At 39.7% G+C, this 10660-nt stretch overlaps 1 protein-coding gene across 1 annotated transcript in view; it reads right to left on the bottom strand.

Moving 5' to 3' along the window:
* The window catches only part of TM4SF4 (transmembrane 4 L six family member 4), a 17484-nt gene that overhangs the window by 3044 nt on the left and 3780 nt on the right, over window positions 1–10660 (bottom strand). The window contains exon 3 of the mRNA XM_011385805.2: window positions 3291–3427. Within this exon, the coding sequence (XP_011384107.2) occupies window positions 3291–3427 (137 nt within the window). The remainder of the gene's footprint in view (window positions 1–3290; window positions 3428–10660) is intronic.

The raw sequence follows: 10660 nt of genomic DNA, 5'->3' as shown, positions 1-10660 counted from the left end.
ACAATTGCGACAGTTCACTGAGAGAATATACCTTTTGTATTGTTCTATGAGAGTTCTTTTTGGTATTTATTATTTTTAAAGTCTTGTTCTGTTCTGCATTTTTCCATGTAGTTTTATCTATCTTCACAATTTTTAAACGTGATGATGACAAGAGGTTATGGAGAGACAGTAGTTTTCAGTCACCTTTTGTAAAGAAAAGACCCCAAGATGAAGTGACTGGCAATCCTGAGTTCTTTCCCTCTCCTGAAGAGTTTGTACAGTGGCAAGATGACAGCCCCTCCTGGTGGTGAGATTAGTAAAATGCTCATGGGGGAACTTGGAAGCAAGGGTTGAGTTTGGGTGCCTAGAGCAATCCTCTCAGCCCCACTCCTGCTGCTGCCTCACCCTTCACAAACCACCAGGATATCCCATTCCCGGCCCTTCTTCTCTCCCCGCCAAACTCTCAGGTTTTGAGACTCAGAGATTGCGGCATTGATCGCTGCGTCCAACTCTCCAACTTCCGGGGAGAGGGGGCCCTGAGTTATCATGGGCCTGGTAGCTAAGCATGTTTCCACATTCTGTGAAGCAAGAGGAGCTGAGGCAGTGTACATAACTGCAGTTTACTCCACCGCAGTTTTAAAGCACGCCATTCTCGCGAAGGACACTTCCACGTGAGCTGCAGTAATCCCAGCATCATCGGAACAGAATGCCATGGATTCCATGCAACTCACTTCTTGCCAGCATCTAAGGCAGCTGAAGGAAGGAATAGGGGGGCCCGAATGCTTGCCTGGCCCACTCTGCCTGGTAATTCAGGTGCCACCTCTTCCTCCGAGACAAGAGTCCTGATGCTCCTCCTGCCCTTGGCTGGCTTTGGTATCCCTTCTGTGCTTCCCAGCACTCTGTGTCGTTCATTGATTGTCCATCTATCTTCAGTGTGGGACTGCACACTCACCAGAGCAGAGACCATGTCCCCTACCTCTGCCCCCATTTCCAGCACAGGGAGTGTGTTCAGTAAATAACAGCAGCTTTTGTGTATTGTGATCTGCTCATGTGCCAGGCACTGGGCTAGCTGCTTTATGTCACCTTCCCCAGTCCTCCCAGGAGGTGGTGCTTTCCTTGGCCAATGCCTGGCATGGAGTAGCCTTCAGGAAACTGTCTTTGAATAAATGAACATACGGCCGTATGCAGATTAGAAATTGAATCTAGAAATGGAAGTGCCTGGATATGATCCTAGGTCTGTCTGACTCCAAAGCCATCCTCTTAACAATTACACAAATCCCTCTATAGTATATTCGAAATATGATTTATTGATGAAACATATAAATGCCTCTATAATAGTGTGTCAATCAAGGTTTACTTATAAATGTGATAAAGAGATTATTCTCTGAATCTTCATGTGACTGCTTGAAGAGATTGAATTAAATTACAAAATCATTATAAAAGCATAAGTTACCTGCAGCAATACTTAAAAATAAAAAAAAAGGAGTCTCCTATTCCCTAAAGTGAGATAATGAGAGCTGGGCATCCATCTCATAGCATCACAAGCAGCGTGTGAGTGTTCCTGGGGGAATGTTAGGCCCTTAACGCCAGACATATACAACCATTGTACTGCCTTGAAATGTTACTTAACATCTGTTGTGTTTACTTTCTCCCTTTTTTGTTTGGCCATAGATTTACTCTAATTGATTTTAAGTTCATCAAGGATAGTATATCATTCATGTAACAGAATAAATAGAAAAACATATTTAGTAATGCCTTCATGGTGTTAGAAATAATAGAAGCAGGGTCCTTGAAAGAAGATGTAAACTGTAGCTTCACAGCCACACCCTTAGGTAGGAGAGTGTGAGGCATGAGGGGAAGAACCTCAGGAGATGGTTCAGCCTTCTGGTGTCTAAATACTATGCTCAGGCAAGCCAACCCCATGGCAGAGGGGACTCGACAGTCCTGTGTTAGAAAAGAAGACTTTTACAGTAAAGCAAATACAGTTGTGAATCACTACATGTGATATGAGGATATTGGAGGCCTTATACTCCTGTTTCACTATAAAGTAGGGTAGAAATGGTATTATATATGAAACACTTGTGAACAAACCGAGACCTCAGATCATAACAGAACAAGTACTGACATCTCTCCCATCTGAAGCCCATTCTGAGGTTCTTCAGACTCTCATTGTAAACTAGTAATAGAAATGAGTTCAGAAATTGGTGTCCTATAGGTTTTCTAGGCATAGACCCATCATTCATGTGCAGCAGGACCCAAAAACCATATACCCTGATCCTCTAGTTGTCAGTCACTGTGCTCGGTGGATGGGCTGCGATGGTGAACAAAATGGAACAGTCCCAGGCCTTGTAGAGGTTAGAGTCTACATAGCACTATCTAATAGACTGTCTGTGACGAGGGGAATGTCCTAAGTCTGTAACATTCAATACAGTCACTACTAGCCACCTGTGGCCATCGAGTGCTTGAAATAAGGCTAATGTGACTGAGGAATTTTTAACTTTATTTCATTTAAATGAATTTAAATTTAAATATCTACATAAAGCTACTGGCCACTGTATTGGACAGTGCAGTCCAGAGGGAGAGGATGTGTAATGCAAAAAGGCTGAGACTGGAAGTCAGGATGTATGAATTTGAGACCTGCCTCTGCCCTCAACCAGCAGTGTGACTTTTAGCAAGTCAAACTGGATAAGCCTGCTTTGGCAGGGAGCAGCTTCTTCTTGGGGTTGCTATGGAGATTAAATGATAAATTTGTGAAAAAAAGGTCTTTATAGACTACAAAATATCATGGAAATTTGAAGTGCTATTTTAATGAGATCTGTTAACATTAACTCTCATGAAGAATCTAGTGTTTCCAATGTCATTTGCACCTTAAAAAAGTCCTTTAGTTATAGACCATTCAGGGTATTAGTGAGAGGCTTTAAGCTTTGTTAGTGAGTAATTATTCTCGTTTTCAGTTATAAGATTTGCAATGGAAGCCACTACTCTCTGTTTGTTAATATCATTAGTTGCCTCCTGTTGCAGCTAAAATTTTGGATGCAAATGGTAATACCACATATCACCACAAATCTCCTTTCTTCAGGCTAGCTGAAGAACCCTCTTTCATTATTTCTCCTGATCTCTGTCAAAATAGCAGTTAGAGGTGAGGTCTTGTGCAACTTCACTTCACTCAATAACTCTAACTCTGTTCAAAGGAGCAACATGCCTGAAACTTGTAGAATCAGATGACAGTGTTGTACAGTGCCTCCCCTTTGGTCCATTTACCTGCCTGTGCCCCTTGTGGTGACAAATGGGCATTGTAGGAAGTATCTTACCCATTGTGGAAGGGATAGCCCCATTCATTATTGTCCATGAGACATTTAGGACCCTTCTTGATTGAGAAAGCAGAGGTGATAAATGAATATCCAGCACCCAAGAATCCAATCACAGCAAATAGTATGGAGGCAAACATCTGAAAAAGGAGAAAGACAGCCAGGTTCTCGAGGTGGTCCACAGGTTGTACTCAGCACACCTACCCAACCTGTTGTTGAGCATGGTCACTACAAGAACATTACGAGGTAGGAAGCAGTGTTTACAGGACATAGGGCCTGTGGGGTCTCCTAGAATGATTTTAGGATCACATGGCAGGCAGGTTCCGCTTATGAGAAAGAGTAGACATCTAGAAATACTTCTCATTGGTCATAGTTACATTCCTTGAGGTCAAGACGATTGAGTTCAACCTCTCTTCCACGTGGTGGTAGACTTTAAAATATCTGAAGACATTAAATATCTTAAATAAGCATATTTTATATTTAACATCTCTTCATCCTTTCTACCCTCTAAAACTTTTCTCTTCTCTGGATTAAATAAGCCCAACATTCCACTTCTTTTAAATGTTTTTATATGACAGAGAGATTACTTAGTGAAAAATAGATTGTACTAGTATTTTTCTTTTTCATTTATAAAATTAAAAAAATTAGGCAATGTGAAAGGCCGACACAACCCTAGAGCCCATCCAGACGAACTCTCTCTTACAGATGAAAAAATTAGGTCCAGAGATGCAATGTCCATTCTAAATGGTAATAAGAAACGAACGTGAAAACAATATTTTGGAAATAGAGGTGGAAAATTATCACCTCTATTACTATTACTTTGGGGACATGAAAGTGTAGTGCAAAGCACATGATTTTAAAGGTCAGCAGACCCAGGCTCAAATCTCAGCTTTGCCACTTTTCTCTGTGCGATGACTCTAAATAATGGATGCTTCCCCAGAATCTTAGTTGTCTCGTCTATAAAATAGGCATGAGGAAGCCTACCTAAAGCTCTCCTGTGAAAATTAGATGCGCTAACCTAAGTTTAATGTCAGATACATCCCTTCTCCCTCCGTGTAGTACTAACAGTCTCATCACAGTATACATTTGGGGGTGGGGTTTGGGAGTGGAGAGAACCTGATTGTGCCTGGGCAATCAAAACCTATGTAATCCTGGAATTCCACTTTAGGTCGTATTTGTTTTCAAATCACATATAAATGTATCTTTGGAGCAACTTTCCAGACTGAGCTTAGGTCCTAGGTGCTTTATGAAACCTTGTCTGAATTTCCATGTAGAACCTCCCTTTCCCTCCTTCATATCTCCCACCCCAGGTACTCTGACTGTGTATAATTCTATCACAGCACAGTGCCTACAACACATTAATGTGTAGCTTTCTAAGTCTGTCATCCCCAACCAGAACATAAACTTCTTGAAGCCATGGATACAATGAATTACGTGAAACTAGTTAGGACATTGTTCTGTTTTTCTTCTTCCTGACTTATCAAAGGCACTGGGTAACTACCTTTTGGATGTTTTCAATGACTAAGGTATTTTGTTATTCATTACTTTGATTTTTTTCCTTTAATTTTTATGTTTAAGGTACCCTAAATTCACTCTCACCATCAAGAACATTTGTGAATAGGCCTAAGAAATACTACAAACATTTTTCAGAAGGATGTAGTTTAATATTCATTTATATAAAAGGTTTGATCCAGTGTAACAGATACAGTTTTTACAATTGTGTTTTGGGGGGGGGGGAAATAAGAACATTTGTGAGTATAATTTAGGTCAGAAGTAAATGAAAAATTTTGGTCAATTTATCATGTTAGAGCAGGCTGTCTCTTTTCCAAAGGATGTCTTGTTGAATAATTTTGGAAACTGATGAATTACATAAGGTTAAATAGGTTTCATTCCAGTTGTACTTCTTTGTGATATGCTAATGTACGTGAACTTTCAAGAAGGGGACGTACTATGTAAGCAGGAATGTAAGAACATTATTAGCTCTCAAATGATCCCTCAGAAGTAAGGGAACTACCTTAGAACTGACTCTTTATTTTATGTCAGGTTATAGGGCATTTCCTCAAATATTTTATTTGAACAACTACGTACTGTGTAGGGAAGACAACCCAATTAATTTTAGATGACAGAATTGAATACAATTTTTTTTTTTAAACAGATTTCTTAGTTATTCTAGGAATGAGGACTTCACAATTTCTAGTCTTGGCTATTCTGGCTAATAAGCCTTTTAAAGGCCATTCTGGATGAGCACTCTTAGTGTTTACAGTGTGGCGGATCACTAATATATGCCTGTGAGAGGAATGTTTGAATATGGCTTTGTCTCCTGTAAATCGATATTTGTGACAAGGAGTGAAATTTCCATTGACAGCACCATACATGGACACAAAAGTGTTGTGTCCCAACTGATATGGAAGAGAAGAGATGTGCTGTGGGAAACCTTTGACACTCAACAGGTGTCTTTAGTCGTAGCAAAGACATCGATGTAAAGAAGCATGAATATATTAAAAAAATATGTAAGTGGGGGAGTCGCATTTCAAAATCAACGTATTAAAATTATTTTATATTTTAGACAACATGTGATTTAAAATATGCACATATCGCTGAAAGTTTACATATTAATGTTAGTCAGGAGCTTTTTTGAAACTTTATGGGAAACTAAGAGTTGGTTTTATATTAATCATTGCCTTGTATTTGGGTCGATGTGGTAATTTGCAGAGTTTTCAATCTCGTCAGAGCCTATAATTTTTTTCAGTGAGTTCATGTAACAGCACACTTTGGGAAATGCCGCTCCAATTCTGTGAGAGCTCACCTCGCCAGTTCTCTGTCTCTGAGCCACCTCCACGCTCCAATCAAATTGCCATTCAGTTAGACATATCTGGTATAACTCTAGGAATGGCCAGATTGTTCCAGCACAGCGATTGAGAACTTACACTCAGGTCAGTTTCTTCTAATGTTGCTTCTTGCCCTTTCAGAGCAAGGCTGAGTGCTCTGGAAACATTTGTTGGCATGTGGCCCTTCCTGGTGGAATGGGTTGTCTCAGTGAAAAATGAAGTCTAGGCGGAAGAGTCTCTCACATCTTAAAAGGAGTTAAAAATCTTTGAAAGTCATAATTTTTACTAAATAAGTGGTTAAACATTTCTACAATTATATTTTTACAAAAAAGAACATCTCAAAAACCACCTAGTGCAATCTTTTCACTTTCTAACTAAAAACACAAACAAACAAAACACAGCAATAAAACCTCTACTCCTTGAGAGCCTTAGATGCATTATCTCACTTAATCCTCTCAGCAAAGCTCTGAGGTGGCTATTGTAATCTTCATTTTTCAGCAGGAGACTGAGCCTACCAGACATTAAGGAAATTGCTCTAAGTCAGAGAAATAGGAAAGCGGTAGGACGGGCCACCTGTTTCCAAAGCCCATGCTTGGAAACTTTCTCAGATCATACACCTAGAAGGTGGCTGCACCAGACCAACAAGCAGGGTCTCTTCCCTTCAGCCCAGTGTCCTGGACCTCCACCCCTTCAAATACACACATCCACCCATGCCGTACTGCCACTGACACCAGATACTCTGTTATTGGCAAGTATCACTGTGAAAGACATTGATTCTCTCACGGAAATAAAAAGAGCATATAAGAAAAAACATCTTTTTGCTTACTTGACTCGAGTTCTGATTATTAGTCAGAAATCATGAGACTATCGGTTATTAATAAATAATAGTATATACATTTGGGGTTATGAAAAAGAAAGATCATATTTACAGGAAGGCAGTTTGAAAGCCTGAGACCTGGGTTCCAGCCCTCTCAGCATCACCCAGGTTCCCACCTTTCTGGACTCAGCTTCCTATGGTAAACAGAAAAAAAGTTTGGAGGGAAAAGGTTGCAGGGTTCTAGAAGGTCCCTCCAGCTTTTCAACATCTGCTGGTTAGTAGTGAGAGAACCTGTGTGAGCTGAATCAAGGCTTTCGATATCACTCCTGGGGCATTTCAGCAGGCAAATGTTTAAAGACACAGAAAATGAGTATAAATGCAAAACATTCCTTATTTTAGGCAAGTCGAGTAAATGAAAAACTAAATTAGTATGAAATACTAATGAGATGATTTTTCCCTTTACCAGAGTGTCCCCGCTGTAAACACTGTCCAATGAAATTATATGAGTCATATACGTATATATTTTCTATTAACCACCATAAGAAAAGTAAAAAAATATATACATATAGTTATATTTTCTTTAACTCAACATATCTAAACTATTATCATTTCAACATGTAACCAATACAAACACTAACAGTGAGATATCTTATATTCTTTTTGTACTAATTGCTTGAAATCTAGTGTGTATTTTATACTTATGGTGTATCTCTTTTAGATTAGCCACATTCTACGTGTTCAATAGCCACATGTAGATCGTGGCTATTGTATTAGACAGTATATTCTAGAACATTTGAAAATGAATTTTTGGTAGTAAAAGTTTTAAAAATGTATGGATGTGGTCTGCTCCAAATTTATGATTATGATTACTCTCAGCAGGGAGGGCAATGTGATGGAAGAGAGAAAGTGATTCTCAATTGAATCAATAATGTGTTGTTTCTTTATAAAATGATCTGAAGAAAATATGGCATTGGGTTATAACTTCATAAAGCTATACTTGGTATATTCTGTTTTAATATTCAAATTTGAAATAGTTCACCTCAAGATGATTTAAAAAAAACACCCCAAACTGATTTTTCGTAACTTTTCCAGATGAGCCACATGAAGGAAGGTACCTTCATGTCGCTTCGCTACTGAGTGTTTTAGGTTCAGAAACCTTAAAAAATTGCCAAATTACTACTCAGAAATATCATTGGTCTTAAAACCAGTATCGAATAACTTAATTTATCATGGGGTTCAATACAAAATTTTTCATGTAAAAGGAAAATTATTGAGATCAAGTTGAAATATGTTGGAGAGTAGACACTCTACACTGGTGTTTTTGGAAAGTAAACAGGCAAGAGGCTTGGAGTATTTTTGGGAAGAATTACTGGGAACAGAGGTAACCTCTGTAGTTGGGTGTGGGGGTGTGGTGAGAAGGGGAGCCAGAGTTTGGAGTCGGGAATGGGAGACTTCCTGTAGTCTTTGTACTGTGGAAATGCTTTTCCTCATTTGAATGAATAAACAATAAAGAGGGACAGACACTACAGTGTAGTGGTCAAGGGCATGGGTTACAGGCAGACCCATCTGGGTCTGAGTCCTGGTTCCTTTTTTATGGCCTTGGGAGGTCAATCTCCCTGAGACCTCCATTTACTTTCTGTAAAACAAGGCTCAGTAATAAGTACCTGCCTGAAGAAGATCATAATATGTAAGATAGCCTAACCAACAGTAAACAGGGCATTGAAGGTACACTAGAAAGCCAGATAACTCCAGGTGGGTGGGCTACTAGATAATGCCCAGTACTTCACTGAGAAGATACCCAGAACTCTCTTGCCTATTTCCAAGTTGTGGATAATTTCCCATATCATTAGCAAGTACTTGATAAATGTCATTATTATACTGTAATATTTCTACTATCATATCCTTGCACACTCTTATTTTCCACAAATACAGAGAGTGTAACTCTGGGCAGGAAAATAAATTAAACAGGCTACTCTTTTATGGTTTGTTCTGCACACAGAAATATCATTGGTCTTAAAACCAGTATCGAATAACTTAATTTATCATGGGGTTCAATACAAAACCTGTTCTGTTCACATTGCTAAAGAAATGTGTCCATGTATATGCTATAAACGTCCCTTGAAATGGAAGATAAAAACGCGCTCTAATCAGATGCCCTCTAATCTACCACTCGTCAGCTATAAGACCTCCCTCTCTGTCGGGCTCTGGAGGCGGATGACTCGGGAATCGGACTCCAGCTCTGCCACTGTCCGTGGCAGGTCCTTGGGCAGGTGTGTGCTATGTCTGCTGGACCAGACGGAGAGGGGCTTGGAAGGAAGGAAAAAGGGGTGGTTTGGGGACATGACATGGTTTTTAGACTTGGATAGTGGCAACATGTTGGAGAAGCATCTCTGTTGGGCGTGGAGGTTCTTCGTTAGCCATAATTGGAAGAGATATATAGAGATTCCTTGAAGTATTTTTTTTTTTTTCCTTAAATCATTAAAGTCCTGTGTTTTCTGTCTCAGCCAGGCTTGGGAAGTGGGTAAGACATTGGGTTGGGAAGTTGTGGTCAGAAAGTTAATGTACATGTGCCTCAGTTTTCTTGTTTTAAAAACGGGATGTTTAATGCCTAGCTCAAAGGGTTATGGTGGGAACTGAGCCTGGTTAAGTAAGGAAATCACCTGAAATCCCTACTCAGTATTCATTTACTTCACTCACCCAACAAGCATTTATTGAGGATGTGTCTGCAATACCCCAGGCATATGGTACAACTCTCTCCTTTCCTGAACATTGTGGACAAAAAAAAAAAAGGGGGGGGGCGTTCTATGGAAAGTAACCTCACATACTGATCTGATTGTCAGTTCCCAACCGGGCATGGTGGATAGTGATGCCCCAAGTCTATAACATCTTTAGTGAAAGGTTTTAAGCCAGCCCTGTCTGTTGTACTTGTGCATATAAGTCAACACACCTTTGAAATACCAGAAATAATACTCCTGGAAGGGGGTATTAACTCTCGAGACAGCACAGATCTTGTTAACTATCCCGTTATTCAATGCCGCCTTGGTTTCTCCAATCTTCTTTACGTCCCCTTCTTAATTTCAAATGCATAAAAGAAGCTTTCGAGAACTTGTTCTCCAGCATATGTCATCAGTTTGGCTCAAATAAACTTTTATGAAAATTCTCTATAAGTTAGGATATTTCTGGTATTGACAACACTAACGTTTGCAACATCTTGCCCCAAACCTTGCAATGTCCTTATGAAAGATAGCAAGCGCCATGATCCATTTTACGGCAGAGGATTTCGAAGCATAAGGAAGTTTTAGTAAAGAAATAGTGTTCCATACGTTATTTTTTCTTTCAAGATTATCTATTAATTCCAAAAGAACTATCTTCTTGAAGTCCCTTACAACTGGCTGAAATGCTCACTCCAGGAGTGCTCACACAGGAGGTATCCCTAGGGGGCACTGATGAGCCAGGCAAGGGAAGAAGTGCCGACTTTACGATGAAAACGCTCCTTTATGATCTGTCCAAAATCTTTCTTCCCAACAGGTCTGTCAACCATCTGGTCCTGTCTATGGGTAGGGTGGGCCTTTAACAACTGAAAATGATTTAAGGGTGCTGAAATGCCCGCATTCCCTTTAACATCACCTTTATCAATCTACCTTCGGTCCCATTATTAAAGATACTCTTCAAGTGAAAGCCAAGGTCCTCAAAAGTCTCTTATTAAAGCACATACTTTACATGAATGA

Source organism: Pteropus vampyrus, unplaced genomic scaffold (genome assembly GCF_000151845.1).
Source record: "Pteropus vampyrus isolate Shadow unplaced genomic scaffold, Pvam_2.0 Scaffold814, whole genome shotgun sequence".
Taxonomy (NCBI): Eukaryota; Metazoa; Chordata; class Mammalia; order Chiroptera; family Pteropodidae; genus Pteropus; species Pteropus vampyrus.
The sequence above is the reverse complement of the archived record's forward strand: the minus strand, read 5'-3'. Positions and strand labels throughout refer to the sequence as shown.